Source organism: Rhopilema esculentum, chromosome 19 (genome assembly GCF_057945365.1).
Source record: "Rhopilema esculentum isolate cy_ngs chromosome 19, ASM5794536v1, whole genome shotgun sequence".
NCBI lineage: Eukaryota > Metazoa > Cnidaria > Scyphozoa > Rhizostomeae > Rhizostomatidae > Rhopilema > Rhopilema esculentum.
Window position 1 is genome coordinate 7,942,483 of NC_142833.1, and position 14,073 is coordinate 7,956,555.

Here is a 14,073-nt window from a genome sequence, read left to right on the forward strand (position 1 = left end):
AGGGGACTTTTCAGCAAAAAAACACTTTTTCAAAAGCACTAAACTATACTGTTTTTCCTTTGAAAATTGATAGTTTTCTTAAACCGATGATCGAATTCTGCACAAAATACATGTATTCAATAATGATTTAAATGATATTGACGGAAAAAATCAGTAGAATGTTTTTTGTAACAAATAACAATACTCGGATATCTACTATATCAATCGTTCAGAGTCCAAACCCCCTCCCCCCCTTTTAACTGGGTAAAGAGTGAAAATTTCGAATTTTCATTAGTAGCATTGAGATCAGCACCATCGAAAACCCTAGGGTAGCACAATGTTTTGATATCGCAGATTGCTGTTTTCGAGAAAATTTTCAGACAATGCCTGCCAAAAGTCTTGGAACACTGACATCAATTTCCAAGGTCAAAACCAATCATCCCCCTCTCCCCCACGGAACAATGTTGGTTTACTATCAAACGGACTAGGATTTTAGGAAGCACTTTCTTTTGCGCTTCTTTTATGATATTTCTCTAAATCATCAACATTGTTTGAGGGGGAAGGGGGCGGAAGTAGCAAATTTTTTTCATGAAAGGAATGAAAGATATCAAATGCAGCGTAAATTGGTGGGTGTTCCAAGTACTTTTGGCAGGCATTGTCTGAATTTCATTTTGAAGCTTATTAGATATTCCACCAAAACCAATATCCTCCTATAGGTTTTTGATGGTGCTGATTCCATTTCTGCCATTTTCAACATCGTACGTGTTACCGATAAGGAGATATGGGGGTATTGTCTCTTTTCGGGGGTGGGGGTAAGCTACCCCCATAAAACTAAATGCCATATTTCAATTAAGGTGAAAATTGCTAAAATCAAAATCGATTTCCAATAAATAAGATCAAGATTGTATTTTGAATCTTTTCAAAGGCTCGTAGCCAGATGGCTGTCTAAGAAATAATGGGATAGATGAAGGAGACAAATATGAGTGGCAGCTAGAAAATAATCTAAAAATGGAAAGGATGCAATTTTATAAAAGTGACATCGATTCCTCTGTTTCATGTTTCTAATTATAGATAAGGTCGTATTTGAGAATTATGTCGGGTAGTTGCTCTCCTTTTATCACGGATTTACAAGTTGTCATTCATATAGGCCCTTGTTGTGCAATTCAGTGCCCAAATGACAAATTTCAGAGTGTTTACCTAAATTGTAGAAAGGAACCCCGTGTTTCCCACATCAGAGTTCCCAACTGATTGATCTACTATTCCATGTTGGTTGGTAAGGGAACTGAAATAAAACTGACATCCACTCGCCTTCCTGCGCTCCTAAATGCTTGGCCCAGAAGCACTACAAAGAAAGCCCTCTTCCCTACTGTTACTGCATTGCCAAAATGGCCTTTAAGTTAGACTCTACCTGCTACTTTTGTCTTCATAAAGCGCAAGGCAGATTATTTCATCGTTAATTGATTGCTGTATTTGTTTGCGTGACATTTGCCACAACAAAATATATTATTTCATCGAATGTAGCGCGCGTCGATGTGAAGGACAAGGCCCCGCAAGGCAACTCTCACCCTCGGAAATGAACGCTTGTAGACCGTTGTGTAGACCGTGGCTGTTTCTTCGCAATTTTCTGACTTGTCAGGGGGATGTTTGCCCCCAAATTCACCCAAAAGGTGTATAATAATACCCCTCAAAGATAAAATTAACCTTTGTATGAATTCCATGAAGAAAACGGCAAAATATGACGAAAATCCCACGGTCTACACTCAAAAGGAGAATAAGATCTAGAGTACTTCAAATTCAATTCTCAGAAAGTGTAGACCGTTGACACTTTCCTGAATTTCTTCAGTTTTACAACTTGTATCGATCTGAAAACCTACAATATTTTTTATACCAGCCATGCACACCTACTGACGAGGTTTCGTCTACTTTCTTTGAAAAATACGATTTTTATGAACATTTTAAATGTGTAGACCGTGGCTGTAGACCGTTGGTAACCATTGGCAATAGGCATTTTCATACTACATCACGTGCCCATTAGGAAAGGAGCGTTCTTTCAATTCCTAGCATACTTTAACAATGGAAAACGAACAATTATAATTGGCACAAACCATTTTCCAATTACTGGGACAAGGGAAGATAGAAAATAATAGGGAATGGGGTGTCTATGAGCGCTACCATGTTGCCACATGTGAATGCGAAGGAGCATAGCCTAAGCAAATTTATTAAATTCGTAGATGGTTTTGGGAGGGTTATGGTGGATAAAATTGAGCCATTTGAACAGTTTCTCACCAGCATGTTGTTCGCAATTATTTATATCATGCATGGTTTGTAGACATTCTCATGAATTTTTTTGTTTTTTCATCAACAATTAAACCATAAATAAGGGGACTTTTCAGCAAAAAAACACTTTTTCAAAAGCACTAAACTATACTGTTTTTCCTTTGAAAATTGATAGTTTTCTTAAACCGATGATCGAATTCTGCACAAAATACATGTATTCAATAATGATTTAAATGATATTGACGGAAAAAATCAGTAGAATGTTTTTTGTAACAAATAACAATACTCGGATATCTACTATATCAATCGTTCAGAGTCCAAACCCCCTCCCCCCCTTTTAACTGGGTAAAGAGTGAAAATTTCGAATTTTCATTAGTAGCATTGAGATCAGCACCATCGAAAACCCTAGGGTAGCACAATGTTTTGATATCGCAGATTGCTGTTTTCGAGAAAATTTTCAGACAATGCCTGCCAAAAGTCTTGGAACACTGACATCAATTTCCAAGGTCAAAACCAATCATCCCCCTCTCCCCCACGGAACAATGTTGGTTTACTATCAAACGGACTAGGATTTTAGGAAGCACTTTCTTTTGCGCTTCTTTTATGATATTTCTCTAAATCATCAACATTGTTTGAGGGGGAAGGGGGCGGAAGTAGCAAATTTTTTTCATGAAAGGAATGAAAGATATCAAATGCAGCGTAAATTGGTGGGTGTTCCAAGTACTTTTGGCAGGCATTGTAGGCTGGTTATACGAATGACAGACAGCAGAAAATGTTCCGTGTCCTCTACCCCATCATTTGCGGGACACAAAGGGTTGAATGTATTTCTAAAGTTATGCCTAAATTTATGATAATTTAGTTTGCCCAGTCCTACCCGTAACTAAGTAAGAAAAGCTAGACCTTTTGGACCATGAATACCGTATACTAGTTTAGGAATGGGTCGGATAAGTTTCGATTATTTTGTTTTAAAAATATTTAGTGATGGTGAAACCTGATCTCTGGGTCAAGTGTGTTCCATTCAGAGAGACAGTCGGGATAAAAGCTGTTCTTGATTCTTGTCGTTCTTACCCTACATCTGCATTACGAAAGGGTACATAGTTTGTGGTAATTGTGGAATAGGGTATCTTGTGTAGTCAGGGGTAATATCGTTGACAATCTTGTAAAAAAGAACGAGGCGTCTGCTCCAACGTCACAGACAGGGGCGAAACTACCGGGGGGGTGTGGGGGGTGTGACACCCCCCCCCCCAGTCCAAAAAATAGTCAATTTCGCAGGGCATTCGAAGATTTCGCAGGGCGCCAAGAAGAGCTTTATTGCCACGCAGAAATGCCACCTCTGAAGTTCGTAAAGAGCCGTTTAGGAATTTTGAAATGGAAATATCGTATTTGTTATGAACCTCCCTTCCTGACATTGCATTTTAGAGAACGGAACAGGTATGTAAGGAAAAGCTCCGTTATTTGCTAAGCAAAAGCATTTCTTACCGAAAGTCATAGCCAATGGAAGCAATGATTGATGCATATGTTTATGAGGGCAAGGTTGAGTCATGCAAATTAATTTAAGTTGTAAACTATTTTCATGACAAGCACGGCGTCACTGGGGGGAGGGGGAATAAGGGGCTGAAGTCCCTCACTTTGGTCAAGATAGGAATTTTTTTATCATTTTTTCTATTACTCTTTAACAGTGCATGAACTAAAATACATAATAAATCGTTAAGATACCGATTTTGTTTCATCTAATTGCTAACTTTTTCACGTATTCTTTTATTATTTTTCTTTTATTGCATTAATTCAGTAAATCATTTTCTGTATCATTGCAAAGTTTTAATTTTGGATGTGTAAACATGGCCTTCTTGATACAAGAAACTGCACATTTCTGTTCAGGAAAAAAAATTCTCCCAATCAAAACAACATCTTCCTTTGTCATTCACAACTACGTGCAATCTGAAACGAAAGGTTGCCGTTTCTTTCCTTCGCCAACGTCTAACACTAGAGTTTTAGCATGACATCCCCCTTCCCTATTTTTCCCAATAAACAATAATATTTTCAATAAACAATCAGTTGTTTTAGCACAATAGTATTTTGCTAAATTTTTGTCTGAAAGATGCTTTTTAGCCCTTTTTACAAGGTATAATTTCAAAAATATTTTTCACGTCGGACCCAACCATGGTGGGTCCTCCTACCTCACTAAACTCGACTCTTAGCCCCACTGGGTTAAATTTCGTTGCGCTGTCTACATCATGTACCCAACCCCCCCCCCCAATTAGCTGTTTATTAGCTTAATTTTGCAAACCAACATCAAATGAAGTGAATATAAAAAACAATTCACGCTCACGTAGAGAAATAGATATTTCATAGGCAATGAAGTTTCAAGTTTGTTTTTATTGCTTAGAAGTTTGTCCTTGGTAAAGACCAGTGTACACTGGTAAAGCTTTCACTAGTAACCTATAGACAAACCGTTCCTACGAGGTCTGCAGGGCACCACTCAGTTTTGCAGGGCAGAAACCCTTTTCACCCCCCCCCCCCCCAAAACTATTGGCCAAGTTACGCCCCTGGTCACAGACTTAAGAATTCCCAACCAAGTTCTTAGTAGAATTTTTCACGAGATGTTCTTTTCCATGCTCCAGTCACTGCTAGTGCAACAGAATATCGAACTGATTCAAGTTTTTCCATATGATTATTCAGTGAGGTATCGTGACTGAAATCGCATTTTTGGGTGCAATGTGGTAAATGACATCACCGTAATCTAAGTGTGGCCGCAAGAAATTGTATTATTCCTATTCCGCGTCTAAATTTTGTTATGATTAACTCAATATGAGTGGCAAAAGACAATTTAGAACTAAGCATGCCAAGATGTCTATGTTCATTTATTTTGATGACTGGGATGTCATTGAATAGAACTGGTGGATGATCGGTTGAAATTTTCTTTATTGAAAAAGTCACCTCAACTACTTGTTTAGTTACATTGCTTTGTAAAGGCAACCGTTATAGAATCTTAAGATATTAGTTTGAAAAGGAAATATTTAGGGGCGTAGCTGGCGGGGCAAGTGTGTGTACCCCTCTGTTATTAATTTTTGTATGGTAAATCTTCAGCTTGTTCATAAAACCTTTACTGCGTTGGTATAATTGCCATGCCTAGGTGAAATGGCACCAATTTTTGACTCCATTTTTGTCTTATTCGGTATAGATCACCCACCAAATATCTAGTCTGAGATGTCAGGTTACACCGGCGGAACTCGTGCTAGGAATAGGTAGCAGAGCTTCCTAAAAGTTATAATGCAAAAGTGCTGCCGAAAAAAATTTCAATTGACGTGATCTTGACATTGTACTATCGTAATATCCAGTAGGTAATTTGATTTGACGGTAAAATGCTGCCTTTCGAACATTTTAGAATCAAAGAAAAGTTCCTGTTCAATTTCAGTGTCAATAGTCAAGCACTAGAAATTGTACATGAGACAGGACGTATTATTAACATTAATCCATAAGTAACTTTTGTATAATCTATTTCTTTGAAATCTTAGGATTACAAACACAATTCTGATGAAATTCCACCTAGTTTTATCAGTGGAGTTGCAAATGGAATATACTGGTCGTATGTAACCATGGGAACACATGGGTGAGCCTCTTAGTGATCTTATTACTCGTCATTTCTATATTTGATGCTTGGTACTTAGCAAAGCTGACCACTAAAAATTTCCTGATGGATTGGCAAATTAAGGCATGATTTAGTTTTGCAGAAGCCTCTGCTGCAACTTACATTATGCAACTCGAAGGGGGAAGATCATTTCTCCGCATCGACAATCTTGCTTAGGAACTATCATAGATAATGAATGCTTTTTGTTTGAGAAAACATGTCGTAAAATAATTGCTTACTAACCTGAATGATTTTCATAATTTAGCAATTAGTTCCGAATCTGCTCCAATTCAATTTTTTACATTTCTTAGCATTTTGAATCTTAGCCCAAATTTTTCAGTCTTTGTGTTTTATATTGTGTTCGTTTCTAGTTTAGTAAGCCATGCTATAAAGATGATTTAGAAGTTAATGTTTCCAATCTGTAGAAGTTTACGGAAATTTGTTTATTTGTCCCAGATATGGTGACATCACCCCGAAAGGTATCTTGGCCCGACTATATGCAGTTGTATGGATTCTTATCGGGATTGTTAATCTTGGCATTCTTACTGGTGCCTTGACCACAGCCATGACTGTCTCGCAAGTTTATGATAGCTCTATGATTTACGATGTTGAGGTAAAGTAGCAAATCTTGTTAAATCAAATTGTGATGTCATAGCATAATACAATTCTGTAAAGGATTAAACTATCGTAAACAAATGTTGTTGGTGAGCATATCATAAATTTTTGAAATTCAAGTCAAATATAAGTAAACTTGTGTGGATTATCTCTATAATTGCAGTAATTGTAAATTACAGATAGCTGCTGTGCAAGACTCCGAGGCATACAAAATTGGATTAAATCGAAATGGGAAGATGAATAAAAGTAAGCATTCACTTATGCAATTTATGGAAAGTTTGGATTAACGTATAAATTTTTGAGCTGTCTTCATCAAAGTGTTAGTATCGAACCCAGCTAAAAGTACGTTATGTATAATATTTTAGTGTTTAGTCAAAAATCAACGTTTTAATAATATGTTACTTATTTCAATTGTTTTATTACTGTGAGAACAGATCGATAAAAAGACGAAAAATATAATTTTACCTAGAAATCAAACAGATATGCAAAAACAACGCTTTGTTAAAATCATAAGTTCACTACTCTGATTAACTTGTTTATTTTTTCATTGATCAATTTTTGATTTTTGATAATAAATTTTTGAAGAAGATTTATTCTATAGTGGATATATCTATTTCTGCTTTCCTAAAGTAACATTAAAAAGCCAAATAGTTATTTCCTTGTCCTCATGATTAAAAAACTCCATCCTCCTATGACAAATACCTTATTTTTACACTCAGAAAATCAATACAAGACAATAGAAGAAGTGTCATCTGCCTTAAAGAGGAGAGAAGTGAGAGGTGCTTTGGTTGATGTTTACTCAGCAGCAATGCGTAGTGACCTGTTCGACCACCCTGACATTGTCGCCAAGAAGAAAATTGTGTATCCTAATGCATATGGGCTTGTTTTCGCTGGTGAATTGAAGAATGCTGCTTCTGCGTTCAGGGATTATCTCAATGTTAATGCTAAAGTATTTCTTGATGGCATGCAGAAAAAAGCAGCTGGATTACAGGTGCTGCTTTGTTTTTAAGTAATACTACGCAATCTCGCAACACAACTTAAGACAGTTGCTTTTTCCAATACATCAATTCCATTTACAGCATCGTTTTGGAAATTACTCCAAATTTCGTTGCATGACTTTCATGCAAGCAGATTAAAATTTGCCACTAGATATGTAGTGGAGATTCAATTGCTCACATTGTTTATGTTTGCATAAGAAGATCGCGGCGTATAGTTGTAAAGCATATAGGATATTTGACACCGAATATCGATCCGGGTGGATCTTGAACGGTAATAAATGTTTCTGTAAGCCTTGATTAAAAGCAGTGTTTTTTGCTTGTTTCATAACTCGTCAAACTTTGCTAATTAGATGAATTTGCACTTTGCTCCCTTTAGGTACAAAAGGAGAGTGGCGAGACAGTTTCACCCTTCGATCCCAAGTCAAAAACACTCCACCGCACTTTTACAATACTCTTTGTCATATTTTCAATCAGTTTTCTGTGTGGGTTGTTGTTCAATGTGTACAGATCGAATCGGAAAAAAAGAGTCGTCTCAGCAGAAGGTAGTAAACCTATCTATTTTTAGTAATTTTTACTTCAAACCTCAGACGTAAAAAGCTACATGATACTGAATTTGAAGATAACACTTAAAAGTTGAAACATAGCATGCTAAAGTACTTTCGTCCTACGTTCTGTAGAGCGTAGACATCACAAACTGATGAAAAGTAAGCAGAAAATTTGTATCCAGAAGCGGATCGAAATTGATATGAGGGAAAGAACAACTCGTTTGATTGGTTCCTTGCTTTAGACCAATCAGCGCCAAGAACTAATTGGATCCTTTGCTTTGATGTAAATAGACTCGAAAACAAAAATTTCCTATCTTCTCCTTAATGTAAACAAAACAAAACGCATCCCCAAAGAGAACAGCCACCTCGGTCTTGCAAATCCAAAATTACTAATAAAACCTGCGATTCTGCTATCGGGCAGCATTTGCTAGAAAACCCAGATTGTGCAAAAAACTATAATGGCGACATGTTTCGGATTATTGGTAAAGCCCGATCGTCGTTCCACCTAGCAGTTTTAAAATCTATCTACATAAGCACGAAAATACCGCTACTGTGTAGACAAAAGGAGTTCGTTTTCACCTTAGGACTCAATTGGTAACATTCTAATAGGCAAGCAGCACTGATTGGTCAACCTTTACAGTCATGTGCTCGTGTTTCTGATTGGCCTATTTCGATCCACAACTGGGTATATATATTTCTTAGCGTAGAGTTTTCGATCTATGTTCTGACGTTTTAAACTCTGAAGAGTGTCAGGCGAAAAGCTTTAGTTTACTAAATGTTTGCTTTTTTCAAAGCTATTTACAAGTTTTGTACCACCAGAAGATTGTTTAAAACAAAAATGGAAAGATGGCTTTGCTTGCCCAATTCTTTAGTTTGATAACCAAAGGTCTAATTATGAGTTCACGAAAATTACTGTTTACCGATGCCGTGTAGGCAGAGCTGTAGAAGCATTTGGTGTAACTTTACTAAGTTCCGACTCCGAGTTTCAAGCTTAATGTAATCATTTGATAACTCGGTGTAGCAACTTGGATCCGACCTGTTCTATAAAGCGTACTTATGAGTTCATACTTGTTTAAACTGGTTTGAGGTAAAGAGTTCTTAGAGTCTGTGTTATATATTGCTAGATATTATAGAAAATTGTTGTTACTTTCAATATATTTATTGATTTCCAATTTCTTCGAAGGACCATACCAAGAATTGAAACATTTGGAAAGATCATCGGAAGATATAATAGATGGGTTTGAAACTTCTTCAAGAAAGAAATTGGACACACTTCTAGACTTCCATCTAGAAGAAAGAGTGGTTATGATAAAGAAAATGCGAAAAACAGGATCATTATCAGAGAAAAGACTTGAAACAAAACAGGAAATGGAGAATAATGACATGACTAACAGGGAAGGAAATCAACAAAATGAGCCCAAGTGCCTACTTGCCGATGTAGATGAAGTCCAGTAATATATTTGTAGCAAAATATCTTTACTAAGGCTAACACATCTCACAGCGTAGTAGTACTAAGGCCTACAAGAATATCAACTTGAAAATACCATCGTGTATTGTTCAATATGCTTTTGGTAGATAAGTCTTGGATCAGGGCTTTGGAATAAAAATGCTAAGAAACAGTTATATTGTTTCTAGAATCATAGATCTTAGCAAAATTTTAACGTCCATAGATCATCCTGTGAAAATAATTTTAGGGTTACAATTATTTTAATTTTGATGTAACAAACTTTCTCAAAGCACAGTAAAACTGAAAAAAAATGAAATGGTGCAAATGTATGCTAACTAATGCTAATGTATGGTAATGTATGCTAGTGTATTCTGGTGTTATCACAACTTCTTTCATCCTTTTGTTTGTCTTTGTGATAAAGAAAACTTTAGTTTGAGATTGTTGCCAGTATTCACACTTGTATTATCAAATTATTGCAATTTCATATTTGGAATGTAGACAAGTAAGCAGTTTAGACCAACTGATACTATCGTTACTTTCAGTAGAAGGAAATTTTTTAATTGTTGGCAAGAGATCAAAGCATAGCGACAAATTTGAGAAGAATTGCATATCAACATCACTAAAAAGCAAAAGTGAGAAGAAATGTGAATGAAACAGATTAAAGGCATTGAGTCATGGTAAATAGGCCTTCTCTATAGGGGATCATTTAGTTTCGGCGTGATCGCTGCTGTTTCATGTGATATTGGCATCCATTAATGACAACTTTCTATTGATGAAAATTGTTTTGTCAATCAGTACGAGGTGTTCATGTGACCAGTTTAAGGTCAACCAATAGCATCGCAGTCATTTAAATCGTGACTCAGCGGATTTTGGCACTTTGGGTATACTCAATCCATTTTATCATGACTCAATGCCTTTAAAACCAGAAAAGCTTGTGAGAGCAATATGTACAAGAACTATCGTTTCGAGATATTTCCCTGCTTACACTGTCATGTGTATATTGCGAGTTTTTTATAACCAGCAGCTGTCAGTAAATTATTCAAGTATTTCAACGAAGAAAATCTGTTGTGGGTCAGGATTAATTCGTTTGGCTAACAGCAGTCTTTCAAAAATATTCAAAATCTATTTTAAATGTTGTTTAATGGCCATGTGGAGCAATTTGAGGTCACTTAACCTGCTTTTTGTGTCTAAGAGTTGGATTTAAATCATTTATCTTAAATGATAAATCTGAAAAAAATCAGACTTAGAACAATACACTTGCATCTTGGATCAATTCTGATTGTTGGTCAAGAAGAATAGCGTTGGATCGTTTTGGAAAACCAAAAGCAACGTTCGGTTTGAAAAATTGTTGATCAAATATGAAGTTCATTTCAGTTGAGTTTCAAAATATAAAAAATAAAATCATATCATTGTGTATACGACCCAATCTGTGTTTAATATTAAACCTCAGCTTCCTAAAACGTTTTAAATTTTCTATCATAATTTTAACTGAATTTAACGATTAACAATATCAATGTTTTGAAATTAAGATCGGCGTGGCCTTTGCAATTTTGCAATGTCTGCTACTCTGTGATTTCTGTTTCATTGAAGTACACGGCAGTGTATATTCGAAATAAATGTAATTCGACATTTTGTTTAAGCTGCTTTTTTTCTTGTTTTGTTTTAATATCTCTCAATAAACCCAACCAATGCTGACCTAACAAACAGACATTTAAACAAACATAAATATTTGTATTTACACAAATGGTGAGTAATTAAAACATATTTGATAGCGAAATCATTCTTGGGTCGAGGCAATGTTCGGGAAATGAATGTTACTTATTATTTGTTTAACCTGAATCAAATGTTACTTAATAAAAAATATTTTGCCTAAGGGAATCTCTTAACATTTAGTATAAATAGCTGAGAAAAGTGTCAATGAAACAGATCAAATAAAGCCTTTTGTATTCCAGAGTTCTCACGATTTTTACGTCTTTTCATGTCAGTTTTTGTTGTATACAACACGAGGGCCTAAGTTACATCACAATGATGGTATCTCAACTAAGCAAGGAAGCTGACATATTGAAACAAAAAGCTTCAAAACCTGTCATAAATGCTAGGAAATAAATGTTTAACAAAGCTGCTACAATTCAGAGAAAAAAAATTAAGACATATTGCAAAAAGCTGACCGAGATAAAAATCTGACAATATAAACAGAAAATTCCTAAAACACAATAAGAAGCATTACATTTCATGTTAACAGAATTTGCCATGAAAAACCGCTCACTAGAAATGCAGAGCTATGCAAGATGTGTAACTTCTATACTCAAATAAACATAATCAAAAGCTCTTGCTCCACTATCCGGCGCTTCCCTGCTTATTAGATAAGTGATTTTACGACACTGTTTTTAAGAGTCTTTGTCTTTTCTGAAATATTGAAAATTTACAAGGGCTGGAATCTGAAACAATATGAAAATGATTTTATCAAAAACTTTGAGAATGAAATGAATTACAGAGAGAGGTAGGCAATTTTGATAGAGCTGGCAAGTAGAAACACCAACAATGCATTACTAAGAGTCCCAAAGTCACAACCTTTTCGGAACATACTGAAGTCATTGTCTCAAGCGAAATCTTCAGAGCATAAAACGTCAGAGCATAGATCAAAGTGGCTAAATAACCAGTTATGGATCAAAATAGGACAATCAGGAACGCAAGTAATGGTGGTTGATGATTGAAAAATGAATTTTTAATAGACAAGCGGCACTATTAGACGAAAGTTACAGTCCTGTACGGTATGTACAATCTTTTTTATATAAGTGCGTGCTGTTTATAGCTCTTATAAATCATAAGAAAAGCATGAGAAAATAATCACCTGGAGTTACTTGCATACATGAGAAACATTGTATATCTTACTGAGTAGCAGCTATTCAAATTAACTGCAAACTGCATGTAGTATGGGTGAGCTTTTAATTCCTTTATTAATATTTAACTAAGAACTATATAGAGGCTGACGTTAGATTGGAACAAAGCGCGATGGTGCCGCTAAAGCAATACGAATGGTGCCAATTTAGCAATAATCAAAGTGAATAGCTACTTGAATCACCAGTAAAGGGATTAATTTATCGATAGCAACTACTGGATAGGGACAAACAGACAAGCAAGCTGGTCTTTACCAGTAAACACTTTACCGATGCATAAATTTTCATGGATGCATAAATTTCAATTCATTTAACAATGTAAAGAGGCTTTCTCATTTCCGCTTTCTAACAGAAGTAGTTTTCTTAAAATAATTTAGCGATAACAAGGGTGCTTGCTAATACAGTATTCACGATGCAAGATCCACCATGATAGGAAGTGTTTAGGTTCCTTAGGAAGCGCCAAGGAACATGTTTGCTTAGGCCTAAACGTTTAAGGTATTTGACATGCATAAGTACAGCAAATCCTAAAATAACTTAGGCCAAATTGATCAGAACACGCGCACAAGAAAGGAATTGTAAACTGTTCACGTGAAACCACTGCACTCTGCTCTAGGATATCACCAATTTGCAAGGCGGAAACTGTTCACGTGTTTTTCTCTGTGCGCAATTTGATTGATCAACCCTCGTGGTCGAGTGGCTGTAAATTTATGCCGATTTTTGAAAATATTGATTTTCCTTCGTCCCCCTTGCAATTTTCCGTACTGAGCCTTTATGGGTGATCGTCTTTTGCCAGTATTTCCGCTTGAGTGATTTTGCCCCACCAGCTCAATGGCCAATTATGCCCAGTCAGACATCTAGCACCTTATCAAAAACTATTCCGAGGCTGGACATCTTCTTACGTTGTTCCTAGTTTTTCGGCAAATCTAGCCTAGTCGCATAAAGTGTGATCTTACAAAATTACTGTGTAGGCTATATTATTTAGAATGCTTTGAATTCAGAAGGAGGTATAAACTTAAAGATTTGAATGACCAGACACTATAATGAAAGTAAGATATCCATAGCTATTTTTATCACTAATCTTGTTTGGTAAAAATCTTAAAGCCTTTAATCTTAAATGATCAGTAGAAAAAACTGGTGGTATTTTCAACAAAGTCTTTGATAGATTACAGTGATCTATGGTGTTATTGTTAAGATTTACAAAAAGCAAATCTGCAGCAGCAGGTTTATCAAATAAAACAGCTCCTGTTCGAGAAATCAAAACAAAAATAAATTTCCTAACCATGCAATGACTATATGGCTTAAAGTGTACACTTAATAGTGTACAATATCATTTAACCATGATATCGTACTTTTTTGCCATGATATGTATTCTTTAGTCATTATATTGCATTCTTTAGCCATTGTTTCATTTTTTTAGCCATTATAATACATTCTTTAGCTATTATATTATACTCTTTAGTCTCTTCGTGTTATAACGTTGTTCAAAGAGTAATTATTATTAGATACGCAATATCAAAGTAATAAAATATTTTCTTTATGTCAGAAATAATCAAACTTTTGCCAGTGTTGCGCTTATGAGTTGCTGTTGTTGTAAGATTAATATTTTGCTACAAACAATATCGCAAAAGGTTTCTTAGCAACGTATGGTGATATAATACGCATAAATACGATCTTAATACTAATTGTC

The 14,073-nt window shown here is 35.6% G+C and overlaps 1 protein-coding gene across 4 annotated transcripts in view; it reads left to right on the forward strand.

Annotated features, from left to right (window-relative positions):
- The window catches only part of LOC135688461 (uncharacterized), a 60,367-nt gene extending 50,536 nt beyond the window's left edge, over positions 1-9,831 (forward strand). For all 4 annotated transcript variants that reach the window (XM_089114094.1, XM_089114091.1, XM_089114092.1 and 1 more), the window contains exons 22-27: positions 5,772-5,866; positions 6,341-6,497; positions 6,679-6,745; positions 7,219-7,490; positions 7,874-8,039; positions 9,226-9,831. In XM_089114094.1, the coding sequence (XP_088970220.1) occupies positions 5,772-5,866; positions 6,341-6,497; positions 6,679-6,745; positions 7,219-7,490; positions 7,874-8,039; positions 9,226-9,497 (1,029 nt within the window). In that variant the 3' untranslated portion in view covers positions 9,498-9,831. The remainder of the gene's footprint in view (positions 1-5,771; positions 5,867-6,340; positions 6,498-6,678; positions 6,746-7,218; positions 7,491-7,873; positions 8,040-9,225) is intronic.
- The last annotated feature ends 4,242 nt before the right edge of the window (positions 9,832-14,073 follow it).